Here is a 23,855-nt window from a genome sequence, read left to right on the forward strand (position 1 = left end):
CAACAAGACTTCCTTACTGCTGCATTCAAATTCTCTTCTAATAAATGCAAACATTGCATTTACCTTCCCAATTGTCTGCTGTACCTGAATGCTAGCTTTTGGTGACTCATTAACAAGGACACCCAAATCCCTTTGGACATCAACACTTCCCAATTTCTCACCATTTAAGAAACAGAGCATTTCTGTTTTTGCTCAAAAAGTCTTTCCATATCATATTCCATCAGACATGTTCTTTCAAATTTAGCCTATTTATAGCCTCTTTGCACCTTCTCAGAATTCACAATGCCACCTAGCTTTGTAGCATGAGCAAACTTGGAAATATTACATTTGTTCCCCACCCCAAATAACTTATGTAAATTCTAAATACCTACTGGTTTCCCTTTATCAAATCTGCTAGTCACACCCTCAAAATGCTCTTGTAGTAGATAGTCCCTCTTGAGTTGACTGAGGTATATTTCCCTCAGGCTTACAGACATGGTCATTCAGTTAAAGCACATGCAGTATATTTGCATGTGACGACATGATGGTAGTCAACTCCAAAGTACAATGTTGAAATGGAACAAAAAGAGAAACTAAAATGTGCTGCAGCTGATGCTTTTATGGTGCCAACCTCCTTCAATGATAGATACAAGCAATTGCTGTCCATGGAGCACGCTATGAGATATTGATGAAATCCGGTCAAGATGGATACCCAGATGTCAATGAGTGGCAGTTGCCAGATATGCATTCAGATTTTCATGATGGGAGTTGCTTCTGCCTGTTTTTTTGCTATTGTTTGATATAAAAGCAAACTGCATATACACAAGGTAAGCTTGGGTAATAATGTGATGTTAACACATTCAAATAGCGCACCATGTACAGTGGTTAGCACTGCTGCCTTACAGCACCAGGGACCCGAATTCAATTCCAACCTTGGGTGACTGTGTGGAGTTTGCATGTTCTTCCAATGCCTGCGGGGGTTTCCTCTGGGTATTCTGGCTTCCTATCATAGTCTAAAGATGTGCACATTAGGGTGATTGGTCTGATAAAAATTGCTCTGTAGTGTGTAGGTTGTGGATTAGCCATGGTTAAAAAAAAACTCTTGCAGGGTTACAGGAATAGGTGGGGAGAGGGGGTTGGATTTGGATGGGATATTTTTCAGAGGGTTGGTGAAGATTTAATGAGCTGAATGGCCTCTTTCTACATTGTAGGAGTTCTTTGATTCTAAATATGCCTTTTGTCACTGACTAGTGAGATTCACATCTAGCCATTCAAACCTAAGGCACAAACTCAGATTTCTTTTAAACTGCAATGTTGAGAATCTAATGTTTCCACTCTCACCATAATTTTCCAATTGTCTTGCCATTGTCCACATCATTCAGGCTCCAGGACAATTCTGGCCCAAGCTGCTGATGGAACAATTTCACGATCAGACTTCATGCTAAATTCTTTCAAATATTAGAGTCACTTTTCCATAGAGGTTCATTTGCAATGAGATTATTAATTAGCCCTTTCTCATTGTACAATACCAGATAATAATAGCTGATTCTCTAATTCATTTCTCAACATACTGTTCTAAAAGCTATCTAATCTACAATCCTAGAATTTGTCTGCTCTAGTGGTATCAGTGCAAAGAATACTGAGTTAACATTTTGTGTCCAGTGATGCTTCTACAGAATCCTAAGATCCTTAAGAAAAGTCACTGAATTTGAAATGTTGACTTTGCTTTCTCTCCACAGATGCTACTAAGCCTGCTAAATTTCTCCTGCAATTTATGTTTTTGTTTCAGACTTTCAGCATCCACAGTTCTTTGTTTTATTTTTGTGCTAACTAGGCATGCCTGGTCTAGATTTAAATTGACATTCTTAAATTACATGATCCTTTATCAACAGCACTACTCCTTCCTAGATGTCGAAAGTTTTGAAATATTCAGTTCTCAGCCTTGGACATCCTGCAGCCACATCTCCATAATGGTCATTGGATCTTATCTGCTTACTTCTATTTGTGCTGTCCATTTATCCACAATGTTGTGAATCCTACGTGCCTTGAGTTCACAGTTTGACAAGTCAAAGAAGTTACTAAACAATTAGTTTTCTTTGATGTGAGGTTGTGAATAGAAATCCTTATAATTTATATAAGGATTGAGCACTTGAGGATATTTAAATGTTTTGCATGTACCTATATGACTAGGTCCTTTTTCAATATAGTAAATGTTCTAATGTATATTTATGCCTTTATCTTGTTTCATCTCAACAGGCCGATGAGTTTTTTCATGGTGGATATTGGGTATGTTGGCATGGATAGTGTAAAGGTGGTAGTGGGTGGATTGGCATGAGTTTGAGTAGGGAATGGAGATGACACAGGGGTTGAGTGATGCAGTATGAGCATTGAGAGTTAGAGGGCATAAAATGTAACGAAACAATTTGGCAAAAATGAAAAGAGGCAAGGATATTTTATGTAGCCCACTTCAGTATTCAGTAGCCTGAGGCTGCCATTGCTATGTCCTGGTGTGCCACTCCGACTCCATCAAAATCCTGCCTCGAGAATGACAACCCTGTAATTTGAGAGTGAAAACTCAGGACTTATTCTCCAAACTTAACAATGGGTATATTTGCATTGAAAATAGAACAGCAAAGGTTTACTGCATTGTTTCCTCGGATGAGAGGGCAGTCTTATTATGAGGGGACTGGGTAAAATGGACTTATTGCCTAGGAAGTTTGGAAGAATGCGAGATGATGTCAGTGAAACAAATAAGATTCTGAAGAGGTTTGACAGGATGGACCCTCTAAGTTTGTTGCCCCTGTCTTGGGTATCTAGATCATGGGGGCAGAGTTACAGAATAAGCAGTGCAATCATATTGGATTGAGATGAGATTTCTTTTAGTCAGAGAGTTATGAATCGTAGGAAATCTCCACTCCAGAGGTTGAGGATGCCCCATCTTGAGTATGCTTAAGATGAACATTTTTGGACTTTCAGGGATTTAAAGGACATGAAGGTGAAATTGAAGTTTAAGATCAGCCAAGATCATATTAAATAGAAGGATTGGGTGGGCTATATCATCTATCCTGCTCCTATTTATTACATTCTTATATTCTTGTTTGAAAACATTTTATAGTTTTCAAGTAAATTTTCCTTTACACATAGAGGCAGTGAACTTTAACAAAGAAGTGGTAAAAACATATAGTACTTTTTGTGTCTTTTGAGTAAAATAGCCCATGTCAATTCACAAAAGCAAATTTAGACACTGTATCTTAAAAGAAACCATGAGGTCAGATCATCAAAAATTGGCTTAGAGAAGCAAGTTTTAAGGGATGTCTTAAAAGAGGAAGGAGAGTTTTGGTGAGCGAAATTGACAGCTAAAGGCACACCTGCCGATAATGGAATAATCAAACTAGGAAATCACAGACACTATCATCAGGCGAATTGGATAATGAATTTACAAGACGTTTTTCAGCATAGGACACAAATCAATGTTCAAACAAGTCAAGGTTGTGTGACGGGATGGGAGCATTTTGGCCTTTGGAAACCAAAGGTTATGGTAAAAAGCAAATAAACATAAATATGCTAAAAATGTAGCATAATCCATGAAAGGAATTGGAAAATAAACAATGGATCCATTGTTTAAACTCATTTTAAGTTAACTAAGTTACAGTAGAGATAATACCTTGAAACATGGCAAGCATATAGGAAACCTCAGATAGGATAATAAAAAGAAAAATCAATGTGTATGGAGGCAGAATTATTAGAAAACTACTGCAACAAAGCATTCAAACATTGATTGGGAGAAAACTCATAGTGTTGACATTCAATATAACAACTTGGGATTCTTCTAGGTTTAACTGTGTGATACTTAAAGGTTTCTACTATATATTGTTGCTTACCCAAAGAAACAGCTTCAGATGTTTGCTTTGTGAAGCAAATATTTTCTTCGTTTATGTGGTTAGCTGGTTCTGGTCGAGTTGAAGTCCGTCTTTCTGATCTGCCAGTCAATCTTTCTGATATGGCATCTTTATTATAATGAGGTTGATAGGAGGATCTAGCTGTTTTGTTATCCATCAAGACAGACAACTAAAGCATTAAAACCGGAAAATAAATCAAACTTATCTTGGATCAGTTTAGAAATATGCTGTTGGCTAAACAAACATTAATTTGACAAACTTGAATTAAAAACTAGTAAATGTGATAGAATCATTAGAGTCATAGAGATGTACAGAATGGAGACAGATCTTTCGGTCCAACTTGATAATTCTGGCCAGAAACCCCAACCTAACCTAGTCTTACGCCATCACCCGGCCCATTATCTCTCCAAACCTTTCCTATTCATATACCCATCCAGATGCCTTTTAAATGTTGCAATTGTACTAGCCTCCACCATTTCCTCTGGCAACTCATTCATACATGTACCACGCTCTGCGTAAAAAGTTGCCCTTAAGGTTTCTTTCATATCTTTCTCCTCTCACCCTAAACCTATGCCCTCTAGTTCTGGACTCCCTCACTCCTATCCATGCCCCTTGTGATTTTATAAACCTCGATAATGTCACCCCTCAGCCTCTGACGCTCCAAGGAAAACAGCCCGAGCCTATTCATCCTCTCCCTATAGCTCAAATCGTCCAATCATGGCAACATCCTTGTAAATCTTTTCTTTGAAGTTTCACAACATCCTTCCGATAGGAAGGAGACCAGAGTTGCATGCAATATTCCAACAGTGGCCTAACCAATGTCCTGTACAGCCGCTACATGACCACCCAACCCCTTTACTCAATACTCTGACCGATAAAGTGAAGCCTACCAAATACCTTCTTCACTATCCTATATACCTGAGACTCTACTTTCAAGGAACTATGAATCTACACTCCAAGGTCTCTTTGTTCAGCAACACTCCCTAGGACCTTACCATTAAGTGTATAAATCCTGCAAAGGGATTGAGTGGACAAAATCTTGGTAGATAGAATATAATGTGGGAAAATGTAAGGTATGCACTTTGACCAGCAAAATAGAGGAGCTAAATATAATTTAAATGGAAAACAAGATGCAGAAAGCTAAACAACAAAAGAATTTGGAAGTCCTTGTTCATCACAGAAAGCTAGCATCCAAATTAAGCAGATAATAGGGAAAGCAAATGGAATGTGAACCTTTACTTTGAAGGGAATGAAGTATAAAAGTTGAGTGTTTTTGCAGAAAACAAGACAAGGCCTAGTCAGACCACATCTGGAATACTGCAAACAGTTTTGGGCTCCTTATCTAAGGAATGATATATTGACATGGGAGGCAATCCAGAGATTTTTCACTGGCCGATTTTGGGCATGATGAGACTGTTTTATAAAGACAGGTTGAGTCATTTTGGCCTGCACTCACTGCAATTTAGAAGAATGAGAGGTTACCTCAGTGAAACAGATAAAATTCTCAGGGGTCTTAACAGGATAGATTAGAAAGTTGTTTCCCTTTGTGAGAGAGTCTAGGATCAGAGGAACATAATATCAGAATAAGGGGTTGCATATTTAAGACAGAGATGAGGAGGAATTTGTTTCTCTCAGGGTAACTTGATACTAACCCCCAGACATTGAGTCATAGAGATGTACAGCACGGAAACAGACCCTTCGGTTCAACTCGTCCATGCTGACCAGACATCCAAACCCAATCTAGTCCCACCTGCCAGCACCTGGCCCATTTCCCTCCAAATCCTTCCTATTCAAATACCCATCCAGATGCCTTTTAAAAAGGGGCAATTGTACCAGCCTTCACCACTTCCTCTGGCAGCTCATTCCACACACATACCAGCCTCTGCATGAAAACGTTGCCCCTTAGGTCTCTTTTCTGTCTTTCCCTTCTCACCCTAAACCTATGCCCACCAGTTCTAGACTCCCCTACCCAAGGAAGAGACTTTATCTAATTATCCTTGCCCCACATGATTTTATAAACCTTGTTAAGGTCACCCTTCAGCCTCCGATGCTCCAGGGAAAATAGCCACAGCCTATTCAATCTCTCCCTATAGCTCAAGTCCTCCAAACCTGGCAACATCCTTGTAAATCTTCTCTGAACCCTTTCAAGTTTCACAACATCCTTCTGATAGGAAGGAGACCAGAATTGCATGCAATATTCCAACAGTGGCCTGACCAATGTTCTGTACAGCCACAACATGACCTCCCAACTCCTGTACTCAATAATCTAAGCAATAAAGGAAAGCATACCAAGCGCCTTCTTCACTATCCTATCTATCTGTGACTCCGCTTTCAAGGAGCTATGAACCTGCACTCCAAGATCTCTTTGTTCAGCAATACTCCCTAGGACCTTACCATTAAATGTATAAATCCTGCTAAGATTTGCTTTCCCAAAATGCAGCATCTCGCATTTATCTAAATTAAACACTATCTGCCACTCGTCAGCCCATCGGTCCATCTGATCAAGATCCTGTTGTAATCTGAGGTAACTATCTTTGCTATGCACTATACCTCCAATTTTGGTGTTATCTGCAAACTTACTAACTAGAGCTTAAAAATGTGTTGCTGGAAAAGCGCAGCAGACCAGGCAGCATCAAAGGAACAGGAGAATCGACGTTTCGGGCATAAGCCCTTCTTCAGGAAACTTACTAACTATACCACTTATGCTCACATCCAAATGATTTATATACAGATGAACCTCGATTATCTGAATACCAATTATCCAAAAATCGGATTATCCGAAGGTGATCTCGAGGTCCCGACAGAAACATTACATCAAGGACGTGTGCCAAACACTGACGCATCTTTTGTTCACAGTGATTAAAAGTGCTACTGAGAACAGTCCTGGGCTGATGGGAGCGCAGGAACCATCTCTAAATGACTGACCTTCCACCCTCCCTCTCGCTCTCTCTCTCTCTCTTCCCACACTTTCTCTGGAGTCCGAAACAGGCGTGTACCCTAAACCCCCCCTTCCCCAGATAATCTCTCCAACATTGTCCTGTACAACGGGGTAAAAGTGGAACCCGTCAAAACATTGCAGTAAAAAGTTGTGTGTGTGCGCGTGCCATTTGGAGACTCACCCTCCAAAAGACAGCAGCAGCAGCAGCAGTCTTTTTGTTGGTGTCCAGTCCGGCTGCCCCAGAGAGGAAGCGGGGGCGTTTGGGGGTGGGGTCGGGCAGGGAGCAGTTTTGGACAGGGTCAGGGGCGGGCAGGGGGCGGTGTTAGACGGGTTTGGAGGGCGGTGGGCAGTATTGGACATAGTTGGGGCAGGCGGGGGCACTGTTGGGGGCGGGGCCTCACGCACTCTGTGATGCTGCCTTATCTCCTGAACAGGAAGCAGATTTAATAGAAAACTCTGAGCCCCAGAGGAAAGGCATTGAATCGATTAACCGAATAATAAATTACCTGAAAGAAATAGTGCCTGTCCATCTTGTTCGGATAATCGAGGTTCCTCTGTAGATGAAAAAAAGTACTCAACCCAGCACCGATCCTTGTGGCACTCCACTAGTCACAGTCCTCCAGTCTGAAAAGCAACCCTCCACCACTACCCTCTGTCTTCGACCTTTGAGCCAGTTCTGTATCTAAGTGGCGAGTTCTCCCTGTATTCCATGACATATAACCTTGAGAACCAGTCTCCCATGGGCAACCTTGTTGAATGCCTTACTGAAGTCCATTTCGATCACGTGCACCACTCTGCTTTCATCTTTATTCCTTCTTCAAAAAACTCAATTAAGTTTGTGAGACGTGACATTCCACGCACAAAGCCATGTTGACTATCCCTAATCAGTCCTTGCTCTTCCAAATACATGTACACTCTGTCCCTCAGGATTCCATCCAACAACTTGCCCACCAGCAACATCAGGCTCACTGGTCTATAGTTCCCTGGTTTGTCCTTACCATCCTTCTTAAACAGTGGCACCTCATTAACCAACCTCCAGTCTTCTGGCATCTCACCCGTGACTATCAATGATACAAGTATCTCAGCAAGGGTCCCAGCAATAACTTCCCTCGCTTCCCACAGAATTGTAGGGTACACCTGATCAGGTCCTGGGGATTTATCCACCTTTACGCGTTTCAAGACATCCAACACTTCCTCCTCTGTAATATGGACATTTTTCAAGATGTCACCATCTTTTTCAAGATGTCACCATGTCCTTTTCCACAGTAAACACGGATGCAAAATACTTGTTTAGTATCTCCCCATCGCCTGTGGCTCCACACAAAGGCCGCCTTGCTGATCTTTTAGGGGCTCTATTCACTCCCTAGTTACTCTTTTGTCCTTAATATACTTGTAAAAACCCTTTGGATTCTCCTTAACTCTATTTGTCAAAGCTATCTTATGTCCCCTTTTTGCCCTCCTGATTTCCCTCTTAAGTATACTCCTACTGCCTTTATACTCTTCTTAGGATTCACTCGATCTATCTTGTCGATACTTGATGTAGGCTTCCTTCTTTTTCTTAACTAAACCCTCACTTTGTAGGCTCGATAGGATTTTCTGCCATTATTGTTGTTGTGCTCAAGTTGTTGTAAGTGGTTTGTCTGGTTTCATTTCTTTGTTAAGGCTTCATAGCGATGATACAACTGAGTGGCTTGCCAGGTCTTTCAGGGTGCAGCTGAGAGTCAAACACATTACTGTGGCACTAGAGTCACATATAGGCCAGACCAGGTGAGGATAGTAGATTTCTATCCTGAAGGACATTAATAAGCTAGGTGGATTTTCTGACAGTCAACAATGATTTTGTGGTCATTGGTAGATTCTTCATTTCAGGTTTTTAAATGGAATTCAAAAACCATGCTGTTGCAGCATTCGAACCCAGTACATTAGCTGAGTTACTGGAGTAATAGTCTCGACGTGATACAATGAGGCCATTGTCTCCCCCTACCTTCAAGATGTGGTGCAGAAATTCACCAAAGACACTGAGACAGTACCTTCCAAACCCATGACCACTTCTACTTACAAAGACAGGGCAGCAGATACACTGAAACACTGCCACCTGCAAGTTCTCCTGTAAGTCACTCACCATCCTGAGTTGGAAATATATCATTGTTTCTTCACTGTCACTGGGTGAAAATCCTGAAATTCGCTCCCCAGGAGTACTGTGGGTCTACCTACGCCACATGCACTAGGGCAGTTCAAGACGGCAGCTCAACACCATTTTCTTAAGGCCAATTGGTGATGAACAATGAATAATGGCCAGCCAGCGACACCCACATCCCAGAGTGAATATTAAAAATATTGAATCTTTGGAATTTTTTTTTACTGCAGATGGCTTTCAAGGTTATGTTGTTAGAGCTTCAAGACTGAGATAGTTAGATTTTTAATCAGGTAAAAAGTCAAGATTATCGGGAAAAGGCAAGAAAGTAGAGTTGAGTGTCATCAGGTCAGCCATGATCTCATTGCATGGTGAAGTAGACTTGATGGGCTGAATAGCCTACTTACCTCCACAAATGTCATCGACTGTATCGGTTGCACCTGATGTAGTTTCCTCTTCACTGGGGAGACAGGACGCCTACTTACAGATCATTTCAGAGAACATCTCTGGGACACCCACACCAACCAACCCCACCGTCCCTTGGCTGAACATTTCAACGCTTCCTCACACTCCGTTAAGGACATTCAGGTCCTGGGCCTCCTCCATCGCCAAATCATTACCACCCGATGCCTGGAGGAAGAATGCCTCATATTCCACCTTGGGATCCTGCAACCACACGGGATCAATGTGGATTTCAACAGTTCCCCCATTTCCCCTCCCTCCACATTATCCCAGTCCCAAGCCTCCAACTTGGCACTGACCTCCTGACCTGTCCATCATCTTTCCCATCTATCCATGCCTACCCCTCTCCAACCTATCATCTCACTCATCTTCATCTATCTATTACATTCTCAGCTCCCTTCCACCCCAACCTTACCTCCCTTGCATTTATCTCTCAGCCCCTCAGTCCACAAGCCTCATTCTGATGAAAGGTTTATGCCCAATACGTCGATTCTCCTGCTCCTTGGATGCTGTCTGACCTGCTGTGCTTTTCCAGCACCACACTCTTGGCTATACTTCTGCCCCTTTGTTTTAAAGGGAGAAAGTAATGGCATGTAAATCAGGATTACTGCATGTAAATGCAGTGAGTGTAATAAATAAAATAATTGAATGCAGGTACAATATCTTGTGGAAATATGGACTGGATTTTCCATATTTCCAGTCCATGGGTGACCTGGATCAATGAAGAGCAGGACTGGATATTAAATATTCCTGGAAGTAAGATGTTCAGGAAAATAGGAAATAATGAAATGGAAGAGTGGCAGTATTGATTAATGAGAGCATTTCATTGTCAAAGAAAGAGGATGCCCCAGAAATGACAAGAAAAATTACAAATTTGGCTAATGCAAAAGAAAAAAAATGATACAATTACATTGCTTGGTGTAGTGTATGGGGCATCAACTAATGGGAAGGATGTAGATGAACAAATTTGCAAAGTATGGAGATGTGTAAGAATTATATAGTTATAATAGATGATGAAAATTATCCAAATACAGACTGGGAAAGTAAAAGTGTTAAGAGAGGAACAAGTGTTGCCAGAAGTATTCAGGAGAACTTTCTACATCAGTATGTTCTCAGTCCAATGAGAAAGAAAGCATCACTACGTTGGGTTCTTGGGAATGAGGTGGGCCAAGTAGATTAAGTGTCAGTTGAAGAAATCACAGGGATGGTGATCACAGTGTCATGAAGTTTAAGATAAACATGGAAAAGGGTAAGGTAAAATCCAGATTAAGAATAATTTGGTGGAAAGCCAACATTAAAGGGGTAAGAATGGATCTGGATTGAGTTACCTGGTGTTAAACAAGGGCGAAAAAAAAAAACAGTACCTTGAAGAGTGAGATGACTCAGGCATAATTCTCTTGATAGGGAAAGAGTAGGAAAACAAATCTAGAGCTCCCTGAATGACAATGCAGGCAGAAATTATTGTCAAGAGAAAAAAGCATGTTTCTGATAGACGCCAGACAGGTAATACAAGCCAGGATTAGACTGAATTTAAAATGTTGAGAGGTTTGTTGAAAACCAAATAAGAGAAAAGAAAGTATTAAGAGAGACTGGTGGCTAACATAAATGAGAATCCCAATATATTCCATAAACAAACAGTAGGGTGGGAAAGGAGTAGTGCCAAATTAGGGGCTAAAATGGGGATTGAAACATGCAAGAATGGTTATGGTAAAGTAGTAAATAGGGAAAAAGATTCTACCCTGGCCATGGTGAAAGAGAAGTTTACTGAATTGCTTGAAGTACCTAGTGTTGATGACAATGTGATATCGGGTGGCTGTTCGTGCTTCAGGCTGACAAGAAACTAGGGCCGGACGAGATGAATGTAAGAATGCTGAGGAAGTAAGACTGAAGGTTGCGGAGCCACTAGCAATATTTTTTCAGTTTTCATTAGACTCATGGTGCCACAGGACTGAAGCATTGTAAACGTTATCATCTTGTTCAAAAATGGATGCAAGGACTAGCCAAGCAATGACAAACCAGTGAGTTTAACTTTAGTGTTGGGGATACTTCTGGAAAGAATAATTTAAGTCAAAATTAATAGTCGCAATGAAGTTAAATTAAGGAGAACAAGCATGGAATGCTTAAGGAAATATTGTGTTTAATTTACTTGCTGAAGTTTTGTTTTAAGCGTTAGGAGAAAAACCTGCATTGGGCTATACTGTTGGTGTTGTGAATATGGATTTTCCAAAGGCACTTGATAAAGTGCCACACAACCAGTGAGAAAACATTAGAGCTCATGGAATAAAGCACCCTGTAACAAAATGAATTCAAAATTGTCTGAGTGACATTGACTGAGAGTAATGGTTAATGAATGGTTCTGGATTGGGGGAATATTTGTAGTAAAGATGCCCAGGGATCAATGCTGAGTAGGACTCTAGCTTTTATTGACATATGAATGACCTAAAAATTAGTTGTCAAGACACAATATCAGAATTTGAATAAAAAATTTATCTTCAACGTATTGTAATCTGGTCAGGAGCATTATGTAGAACTTCAAAAGGATATAGATAAGTTGGTGGCAGATAAGCCAGATAAGTGACAGATGCAATTCAATAGATAAAAATATGAAGTGATCCAATTTGGTAGGAAGAACATGTAGAGTTTAGAAAAATAGAGGGTACAACTCTAAAAGGGGCACATAAACAACATGTGCATAAATAATTAACGGATAGACTGACAGACCTTTTAATTAAACATATGATAGCCATAATTTATTAATAGGGCTATGGAGTACAAGAGGAAGGAGGTTATATTGAAGCACTTTAAGACCCTAGTTCAGTCTCAGCTGGAGTGCTGAACCCTGGGTGCCACAGTTTAGGAAGAATGTGAAGGCACTGGTGAGAGTGCAGAAGAAGTTTATGTATATGCTGTACATCTCTATGACTCTACAAATGATTCCTGATGAGGATTTTTGGATATGAAGACAGATTGAAGAAGTTGGGACTGCTTTCCTTGGAAAAAAGAAGACTCCGAGGAGATTAGATACAAGTATTCAAAATTGCTACACACCATGCAAGACGCCCTCAAAATATTTCAAGAAAGTAGCCCAGACCCTAACTTTGCTAGTTGTTTTAAGCTGGTGTAGCGTGGTTATTCCAGGAGGGATGCAGGCTGGTCAAACCACTTAGTTTTAAATGTAACAGAATTTATTTACGAGATTACCGAATGAAACACAAAAGAGAACAAAATACCAAATAACTTAATCTTTCCAAAACCCCAACAGATTTTACCACCTTAATGACGCTGTTTCCAATACTTGCAACAATTTCCATAAACACATTAAACACAGGGTCTTACAGGACAGAAGTTAGAGAGAGGGATGGTCAGCATGGACCTGCTTCTTTGGGTCCAGAAGCTTCAAAACTATCTGATTGTTTTCAGTGAAAAGCTTTAAAAAAATCAAACCAGAGAAAAGGTTAGGTGGGAGAACTTCCAACTCCCCTTTCATTGTACAAGTGTTTTTTTTTAAACTTGAAAGCATTTTTCCTGAGGCAGTATCTGTTAGCTATAATCAAATTAGCCCTTAAACCCATTGAAAGCCAGAACTTTCGGAATTGCTGCTTTTATGACCTCCATGAGAAACAATGCCAAGGAAAGCATAACCTCGTTAAAGAAGCAGCATCATCACAAAATCATGATGAGTCTAATGTGGGGGTGCTGGCATTGGACTGGAGTGGACAAAGTCAGAAGTAACACAACACCAGGTTATAGTCCAACAGGTTTATTTGAAATCATAAGCTTTCGGAATGGAACTCCTTTGTCAGGTAAAGTTCTGGATGAGGTTGGACAGAGTAGACAGGGAGAAAATATTCCCATGCACAAAAGGATCAAAAAGAAGGGTGCACAGATTTAGAGTAATTGGTAAAAGAAGCAAAAGTGATATTTGGAAAAACATTTTACACAATGAATAGTTAGAGTCTGGAATGCGCTGCCAGAATGTTTAATCGTGGCAGATTTAAATGAGAATTCAAAAGGGAATTAGATGATTAGTTGAAAAGGAATAACATGCAAAGTTGCAGAAAAAAAGCAGCAGAATAGTATGAAGTGAGATACTCATTTGCAGAATTGGCGCAGACACTGTAGGCTAAATAGCCTCCTCCTGTGCTGTAACAATTCTGTGATTCTGTTTTAGATCAAAACATTTCTGAGACCTTATTGTTTCCACAATTGGGGCATTAAAGGACATACGTGAACAAATTTCAAAGCTAACTAGATATGGGAATCATGCTTTTGGATCCCCAAATGTTACCTCACTATTTAGGAACAGAAAAGAGGAGAATAGCTATAGTCAAACAGATTAATATTGACTGTGTTCAAGCTACTTGAATCTATCATCAGAGGCAGAAAGCTAAAGAAGAGTGAATACTTGGGAAAAGTGTTGATTGAAAAGAGTCAACATTGATTTAGACTAATTGGGCATTCCTAACTAATCCATGTGATTTTTTTTTCAGAGATGATTAGCATGGTGAATTTGGGAGTGTATGAGTATGTTGTCGAATGAGATTTCATAACTTTGTACTGAAAAGACTTCTGATAAAAATGAGAGCACATAGATTTGCAGCAAAGCTTGTGACCTGGACTACTAATTGGTTCAGATGGAATTACTGTTGAGATATAGCATTGGTGCTTTAATTGGTGAGATCTGACAAGTGATATGCATAGGGATTAACACTAGGGCTTCAAGTATGCAGTAGAAATGCTAATAGCTGAATGAAGGTATCGAGAGCTAATGCTCATATTTGCAATTGATTTTAGCTTGGGAGGCAAAGGGAATTCTGTATAGGATATTAGGAACAGACATAGACCAAGTATGTGGGAAAACTAAAGTTTATGAAATTATGTGCACAGAACAGCAGCCTACTTTGGAAATGAAAAACGCAAATTAAATCATTAGCTGTGTGAGACAAAGACTGCAAAGAAAAGCTGTTGTATGGTTACAAAAAGGCAAATGTAAGTTGGCTTTTACTATGTGGTGGTTAGAAAGTTAGGTAATGCTGCTTCAATTGTACAAAGGCTCAGTCAGACTCAATCTGAAATAACATGTTCAGATTTGATCAGAATATCTAGAATATACATTGATCTTGGAAGGGGTACATCAAAGATTTACTAGAACGATATAGAGCTTAAAAGACTATATTATGAGGAAATGTGGCATAGACTAGTTTGCATTCCCTTGAGTTTAGGGTGGTCTAATTGAGGTACTGTACTACTTAAAACAAAAGAATAATTTAATGTGCAATTTATAAGGTAACTATTTCCTCTGGTTTGAAAATCCAAGAACAAGAGGATATCATTTAAAATTAGATTAAGGCCAATTATGGGTGAAATCAGGATTTAGATTACCTACAGCATGGAAACAGGCCCTTTGGCCCAACAAGTCCACACCGACCCTCTGAAGAGTAACCCACCCAGACCCATTCCCCTATCCTGTATTTACCCTGACTAATGCACCAATCATTATGGGCAATTTAGCATGGTCAATTCACCTAAACTGCACATCTTTGGAGGAAGCTGGAGCACCCGGAGGAAACCCACGCAGACAAGGGGAGAATGTGCAAACTTCACACAGACAGTTGCCCGAGGCTCGAATCGAACCCAGGTCCCTGGCATTGTGAGGCAGCAGTGCTAAGCACTGAGCCACTGTTGCTCACTGTTGCCACCCCTATTTAATTTATGCAAAGGATACAGGCCATAGTCTGGCAGACTTGGGATTGGACCTTTGATGGACTAGAGAATTTTTTTGGACAAGTGAAGTCAAACAATCTCAAATCAAAGGTGCATTAGTCACTGTTGTACCATGAAATCCTGATGACATGAAAAACATCCAGTCTATTTAATGCAAAAGTACTATGGGTTGAACCTTTTTTTTGTCTAAATCCAAATTGTGTTGAATTTTTGGACTGCGTTTTGCTACAAGACCTACCAAGTCCTCTCACTGCATTTTACCAAACACACAACAGCAGTTATCCACCATGACCACATTGCATCTCTCACATCTGATTCCAGTCTATTTCACCACACACTATTCCTGCAACAACACTCAACTCAGCAGATATCTACTGAAAGACTGGCATCCCTTTTGTGCACACAATCTTTAAAAGACCTGCACCTGGATGAGCATGGGCATTCTGAAGCTGAGCACATTACTGGACAAAATCAGAACATGGTGGAGGAAGGAAAGATGGAATGACGATTCTCCAACAGGACCTGGACCTGCTGGTGCATGGGGTGGTGAAAAGGAGAAGAGCATTCTTCCTGAAAAACTGTAAAGGAGGCCACCAGGTCGGTCAGAGATCACCAGCTGGGTTAGTTTGTTTGCCAGGGTGAGAAGGGAAAGCTTTCTCTGCTGTGTCAGGTTAAATGTTACACCCTTCTCTCAACTACCTCTCTCTGTACCTCTGCACCCAGTTTCCACTAAGGCTCACGTTTTATCACTTTCTGTATTACCTGCAACATCTTAGCTCATTCACTTTCAATTCCTCCAACTCCCACACCATTAACCCTGCATGCCCTCTGCATTGCCTACGATTCCCTGAGAATACCTCACCTTCTGCACTGACACCAAAAGCCATGCCACCTATTTTAAACTCACCAATTCCTCTTTTACTGTCATTTTTGGAGAAGGAAATTCATGACAGGACTGTGAGTGTGTCAGGGGACTGCTCAACAGGAGAATACCGGGACCCTCTGCAAGGGTGTCGAGATGTCCATGTCTTGACAAACAAGTAACTACCATTCTTCATTCCATTGCAACTCTCACATTAACCAAGGTGTCAGCCTCATTCATCACACCACTTCTAACCATGGGCCTGATGTCTTCTTGTTCATATGTCTTGCAGCTATTGCCAGCCTATCCATGTATTCTGCCAAGGATCACCCAGTTCCCTCATAATTCACCTTCTGACTTTGGAAGAAAACAGTATCAACGCCTCAGAGGAATCATCATTGAGGCTGCTTCCTACACTCAACACCCTAACTCAAATACAAACAATACTTTGGGTAGAGCATTAGTCTTAGAATTTTTGGCAGCACAATCCAGTGAGCACTTTGCTGCAATGATTCTGCAGCTGGCTGTGCAACAGAGTTATTTGGGAGTCAATGGCTATCAGTGCCCAGAAGCTTCAGCATTTCAGAGAATCATGAATCATCTCTATTCTATGCCTCCACAGAACTGAAAAAAGCTTTCATAATAACGCATAACTGACACCCTCAGAGTGGCACACATAACTATCCCCCAGCACCCCACTCATTGGTCCTCAGGACTGAAGGCATGGTGACAGGAAGGCAGAAACCTGTCTATACTCCACTTGCTCCTCCCTTGAAAGGAGGCAACATAGTGCCAGGAAGCACACCTCCTCAGAGGTCTCAGGATATGGCTGGGCCTCCCAACCTTCACCTTGCTTGTCTCCCTCCAAACTTATAAGTTCAAGGTGAAGAGGGTCAACTTGCCTCTGCGCTGTGTAGACATAAGCAGCCCCTGAGACATCACCAAGCCTCTAGGACCATTAGGTCCATCTCCAAGGAGAGTGGAGATCCACTCCAGCTGCTGAACCAGAGACTACATTAAATTGTAGTGGAAGGTAAAGGAGGACAAAAATTATTGAGTGCTCTTTGGTGGAACAGAAAGGTTGCTCCCAATTGGCCATAGCCTATGAGCACTGAATAGATGTACCTTTAAAAATACCAATAAGCTAGAATACATTGCAATGTAATATTTGAAATATCACTTGAATTATCAATTATCATGGAACAGCGACTTACATCTTTAGATCCTGTTGTCCCAGCTTTTCTGCCACTGGTTGGGGGTGGTCCAAGTACTTTTGATCCAAAAGCAATGTGAGAAACATCTTGGCTTCTAACACTACGCACACTGGCTGTTGCACCATTGGTCTGTTGGTCTAAAGTAAAACAGAGAAGTAATTTTCATTTGTATGAGTCATGACACTTCTGCAGTCTTGTGTGAGTATATAACGGTTTACAGATTCAGGGCGAATTTATGGAGTTAGACATTAGTGCCAAAGCTCAAATGTAAAGGGAAGTTAGAAATGAAGTGAAAACCATAAAGTCAGCAAATAAGTTTAAAACAAAGATAGAATTTATTCGAAAAAGCAACTTGCTCTTATCTAGCACGTTTATGTGATAAAACCTCACAAGCACTTTCAGGTAATAAACATTTACAATATATTATTGTCATTTGACAATTTATAGGATCATAGAACCCCTTCATTTTTCAAAAACGATAGTTAAAAAAAGACACAGGCAACTTTAGGCACATTAATTTTACTTCAATTGGAACTGATAAAAGGGTAAGACAGCAGAATATTTCATCAGTCCTGACAAAGGGCCTATGACCGAAACGTTGATTCTCCTGCTCCTCAGATGCTGCCTGACCTGCTGTGACTTTTCAGCACCACACTCTCTCGACTCTGATCTCCAGCATCTGCAGTCCTCACTTTCTCTTAGCAGAATATTTGTGCAACAATAATCTCATATACTGAAATAGATTCAGAAAGGGCACATATTGTCTGACGAACATCCTTGACTGTTAAATAATTGCATCCAAATGTGCAATGCCCTATAACACAGTGAACATAGATACCTAAAATGCTGTGCAAAAGTTCCATACAATGGGCCATTCACAAAGTAAAAGTTGTTAAGATTCAGGTTATGTACTATGAGTGAATGAGAATTTGTCATAAAGGTAGAAAATATAGATTTGTTAGCAGATGTATGTTTGGATGGGAAAAGAAATATGGAATAGCATTTTTGAATATTTTAATGTTTGATGCTTTGAGCACAATGGTTCCTAACTTATATGCAAGACTCAGGTTCAAATAGCCAGTACAAATTAGTCAAATTTAAAAATGCTTAAAAACTTGCATTGAAGGTGAGATAGTAGACCATAAGAAGAAGCAGAGAATCTACAGGATATGTTGGAAAAAGTAAGAAAATGGACTGGTCAATGGCAGGTGAAGTTAAATGTGGTCAGCTTTGAAGTACTACACATGACAAAATAATACATGATATTCACAATGCATGAAAGACTTTGAAGGAGTTTAAGATGCTGTAAAATATTGGAAGCTCAACTGTATAACCAAAGTACCAATATCAAAATAATTATGTTCAATAAGCATGGGACTCTAAGCAGTTCACACCTACATCCATCTCTGGTCACTGAGTCACAGGCAAATATTTAAGTAATGCTGGCAGTGTAAAGAAGTGCCTCAAAATTGCTTTCCAGTGTTGGGGTTGAGAGAAACACTAAAAAAAACTTTACTTTCACATACAAATAATGACATGATTTTGTTGAGGTAGGTAATTCAATTGATTGTTTAGAAAATAATCCAAATGATTATTCCAAACTAATTTACAAATACCATTAAGAAGAAACAGCTTTACTCTAAGAAAATCAATTTAGGCATATCAAGAAGTTCTTCTTCATCATACATAGTAAACAACAAATAAGTCAGCTTTTTGAAACTTTCTTTGCATTGAAGATGGAAGTGGTCAATTGGAATCAATATTATTTAATTAGAAGACACAAATCATAGACTGCAGAAAGCACTGACCTAGGAATGCAATTGCACTGCAATTCACTTGTTTTACAACAAGACGACCCACATGGGAAGGAGAGCACAAAGTTCCATTGTACCATGGAACAATGGGAAACATCTGAAATGGTGTTTAGGGTTGAGTGAAAATATTTTTTGCGAACCAAAAAAGGTGTGGGACATCATGGATGAATAACAATATAAGGAAAGAATTCAGGTTTGGAAACAGGCACAAATTAAATACAAAGACAGCAGAGGCATGTGTGATAGGCATTAATATCAAGAGATTAGATGAGAAGTAAATGTAAAGACAAAGCATAACTACAAAACTAAATTATCAAAGAATGTAAAATACAATAATAAAATATTTTACTGGCATCTCAATAATAAAACAGGGAGGCTGTGATGGGATTAGACTCATTAAGAGATACCAAATGCACCAACACAGATATAGTTGAAATATTAAGTAATTACTTCAATTCAGTACTTACAACACAATTAAAGTATATTGTGGTTCTGTTCGCCGAGCTGGGAATTTGTGTTGCAGATGTTTTGTCCCCTGTCTAGGTGACATCCTCAGTGCTTGGGAGCCTCCTGTGAAGCACTTCTGTGATGTTTCCTCCGGCATTTATAGTGATTTGTACCTGCCGCTCCCGGTTGTCAGTTTCAGCTGTCCGTTGCAGTGGCCGGTATATTGGGTCCAGGTCGATGTGCTTATTGATTGAATCTGTGGATGAGTGCCATGCCTCTAGGAATTCCCTGGCTGTTCTCTGTTTGGCTTGTCCTACAATAGTAGTGTTGTCCCAGTCGAACTCATGTTGCTTGTCATCTGAGTGTGTGGCTACTAAGGATAGCTGGTCGTGTCCTTTCGTGGCTAGTTGGTGTTCATGGATGCGGACCGTTAGCTGTTTTCCTGTTTGTCCTATGTAGTGTTTTGTGCAGTCCTTGCATGGGATTTTGTACACTACACTGGTTTTGCTCATGTAGCAAAACCAATGCAGTGTACAAAATCCCATGCAAGGACTGCACAAAACACTACATAGGACAAACAGGAAGACAGCTAACGGTCCACATCCATGAACACCAACTAGCCATGAAACGACACGACCAGCTATCCTTAGTAGCCACACACTCAGATGACAAGCAACATGAGTTCGACTGGGACAACACTACTATTGTAGGACAAGCCAAACAGAGAACAGCCAGGGAATTCCTAGAGGCATGGCACTCATCCACAGATTCAATCAATAAGCACATCGACCTGGACCCAATATACCGGCCACTCCAGCAGACAGCTGAAAAAGACAATCGGAAGCGGCAGGTACAAATCACTATAAATACCAGAGGAAACATCACAGAAGTGCTTCACAGGAGGCTCCCAAGCACTGAGGATGTCACCTAGACAAGGGACGAAACGTCTACAACACAAATTCCCACCTCGGCAAACAGAACCACAACAACGAGCACCCGAGCTACAAATCTTCTCCCAAACTTTGAAGAATTAAAATAAGCAGACATGATGTTGGTTGAGATTAAAATGAGATAAGTCCATTTAAAATTTAAAAAATGCATTGGACAAACTAAACAAACTCAGAGGGAATGATCTCTGGTCCAGATGGATTGCACCAATGTATTTAAAGGGAAAGCAGAGGCAATACATATTTAATAATTCATTTGAAAATGCTATGGTGTCAGAGGACTGGTGAATAGACAATGTAATTCTATATTTATGAAGCGGGGGACAGAACAATGCCAAGGAATGATTGATCAATCAGCTTAATATTAAGTGGTAAGAAGAATGGAAGAACATTTGGAAGCAAAAATACAATAGTGAGCAATCATTTTCAAAAGGAAAAAATTTGCATGACCAATATAATTGAATTTTTTGGGAGATGACATAGAAAGTTGGCAATGGCAATGCTGTGGATTGCTGACATTTCAAAAGCTCTTTCATAAAGTACACAACAGATTAATGAATAAAGTCCATGAATGTGGAGTCAGAAGTCAACTAACAGAATGGATTACCGGTTTCAAAATAGAAGGCAGCGAGTGCAAATAAAGGGCAATTGCTCAAAGTTGCAGAAGATGGGCAGTGTTCTTCCACGGAATTAATGTTAGGACCATAGCTATTTACAATTTCAAGATATCTGAACTTTGGTATCAAAATACAATTTCCAAATTTGTGAATGACATCAAATTGAATGGATAACAACAGTAAGGAAAATTTACAACAAATTATAGTAAACACATTAATAAATTTGTGGAATGGGAATATACTTGGCAAATGACACACAAAGCCATGTTGACTACCCCTAATCAGTCCTTGCCTTTCCAAATACATGTACATCCTGTCCCTCAGGATTCCCTCCAACAACTTGCCCACCACTGCCATCAGGCTCACTGGTCTATAATTCCTTGGCTTGTCCTTACCACCTTTCTTAAATAATGGCACTATGTTAGCCAACTTCCAGTCTTTTAGTACTTCAGTTGTGACTAACGATGGTGAAAGTATCTCAGCAAGGGGCTCAACAATCACTTTCCTTGCTTCCCACAGAGTTCTAAAGTACACCTGATCAGGTCCTGGGGATTTATCCAGCTTTAGGCGTTTCAAGCCATCCAGCACTTCCTCCTCTGGACATTTTTCAAAATGTCACCATCTATTTCCCCGCATTCTATATCTTCCATGTCGTTCTCCACTGATGCAAACTACTCATTTAGTATCTCTCCCATCTCCTGCGGCTCCACACAAAGGTTGCCTTGCTGATCTTTGAGGGGCCCCATTTGTTCCCTAGTTACCCTTTTATCCTTAATGTATTTGTAAAACACCTTTGGATTCTCCTTAACTCTATTTGCCAAAGCTATCTCATGTCCTTTTTTTGCCCTCCTGATTTCCCTCTTAAATATATTCCTACTGCTTTTATACTCTTTGAAGGATTCACTCAATCTTTCTGTCTATACCTGACATATGCTTCCTTCCTTTTCTTAATCAAACCCTCAATTTCTCTAGTCATCCAGCATTCCCTACACCTACCAGCCTTTCCTTTCACCCTAACATCTTCCAGTCTTTGGGCTCGTTATCTCACTTCTGAAGACTTCCCATTTTCCAGCTGTCCCTTTATCTGCGAACATGTGCCCCCAGTCAGCTTTTGAAAGTTCTTACCTAATACTGTCCAAATTAGCCTTCCTCCAATTTAGAACTTCAACTGTTAGATCTGGTGTACCCTTTTCCATCACTAATTTAAAACTAAGAGAATTATGGTCGCTGGTCCCAAAGTCCTCCCCCACTGATACCTCAGTCATCTGCCCTGCCTTATTTCCCAAGAGTAGGTCAACCTTCTCTAGTTGGTACATCCACATACTGACTCCAGAAAATTTTCTTGTACACTTTTTAAAATATATATATTTTTATTGAAAAATAATTTTTATAAAATATTACAACAAATACAAAACAATACAATTCAAACAATACAACGAATACCAAAAAAATGTAAAAAAAACCCAAACTGCCCCCATGTACAAATGTATGAATATATATTGAAAAATATATATCAAAAAATCCCAACTAACTACTTAACTAAATAAATAATAACTCAGCTCAGCCAAGCAAAACACTCATATATTCACAGCTCCCCTCCCTGGATATTCGACTCGTAAAACACAATTGTTGCAGCTATATAAAAGCCCTTATTATTGTGGCAGACAAATCTGTGTCCAGGTATTCTAAAAAGGGCCAACTTGTCTTATAGAAATTCTTAGGTGTACCATACCTGTGAGAAAATCCAAGGGGACATGCTCCATAACAACCTTCTGCCAGCCCACCAGGCCCTGGGGATTTTCAGATACCCAACCTAACAAGATATTCTTTCTTGCACAGAAAGTGAGAATTTGAAAAGTTTTTCTTATGCGTATCTACGGGAACACGCTGGGCAGGCCAAGAAGAAGAGAGATCGGGTCCTTCTCCACCCTTACACCCAAAATCCCCTCCATTGCACCCGCCACAGCACTCCAGTATGTTTGAAGCCTACCACAGGACCAGAGACAATGGGTAAGAGTGCCTGTACCAACCTTCCACTTGGGACATGTTAAAGATACCCCTGGTTTAAATTTTGACAAACGATCTGGAGCCAAGTGAACCCTGTGGAGAATCTTCAACTGTAAAGCATGGGTCCTATTGCAAATCGATACCTATCTTGCATTTTCCCATGCCTGTGAGGAGACCTTATCACTGAGCTCTCTCTCCCATACCCTGCAGAGTCGATCGGACTCATCTGAGGGGGCGCCCCGAATTAATGATATAAAGTGCTGACGGAAAGTGTACTCTTAGCACTGAGCAACCTCATCTCAATGTCGGATTTGTAAGGATCAGTCAAATATGTCTTTTTTTGAATAAAATCCCTAACTTGAAAAAACCGAAAGAGGTCCCTGTTATATAGTTTGTATTTCTGTGCTAACTGATCAGAGGACATCATTGTGGCTCCCTCAAATAAATTACCCATGCAAGACACAGCTCTAGCTGCCAAATGTTTGAATCCTGAATCTATCATCCCCGGTTGAAAATTCGGCATACCCACTATCGGTGTAAGAGAAGATGTTTTGCCAATAATGCCTTCCCCCTGCGAACTGCCCTCCATACTTTAACAGTATTGATAGCTATTAGGTTATCAATGTGCTCATTTTGTCCAAAAACAGCAAGCTAGTAAGGGGGCACCCTGCTTGAGAGGTTTTGATATCTAACCATATTGAAAGAGGGTCCCCACAAGCCCAATCACTCATGTAAGATAAAAGCGAGCTTAATTGATAGTTTTTAATGTCCGGGAGTTCCACTCCCCCCAATCTGTGAGGCAGTTGCAGTT

General features: G+C 40.3%; 1 protein-coding gene across 4 annotated transcripts in view; it reads right to left on the bottom strand.

Moving 5' to 3' along the window:
* cfap20dc (CFAP20 domain containing) overlaps window positions 1-23,855 on the bottom strand; it is a 401,364-nt gene that overhangs the window by 192,057 nt on the left and 185,452 nt on the right. For all 4 annotated transcript variants that reach the window (XM_072582429.1, XM_072582428.1, XM_072582427.1 and 1 more), the window contains exons 8-9: window positions 17,213-17,349; window positions 3,861-4,047 (exon numbers count right to left, since the gene is read on the bottom strand). In XM_072582429.1, coding sequence (XP_072438530.1) covers window positions 3,861-4,047; window positions 17,213-17,349 — 324 coding nt within the window. The remainder of the gene's footprint in view (window positions 1-3,860; window positions 4,048-17,212; window positions 17,350-23,855) is intronic.

The sequence above is a fragment of the Chiloscyllium punctatum genome, chromosome 12, assembly GCF_047496795.1.
Source record: "Chiloscyllium punctatum isolate Juve2018m chromosome 12, sChiPun1.3, whole genome shotgun sequence".
Classification (NCBI taxonomy): domain Eukaryota; kingdom Metazoa; phylum Chordata; class Chondrichthyes; order Orectolobiformes; family Hemiscylliidae; genus Chiloscyllium; species Chiloscyllium punctatum.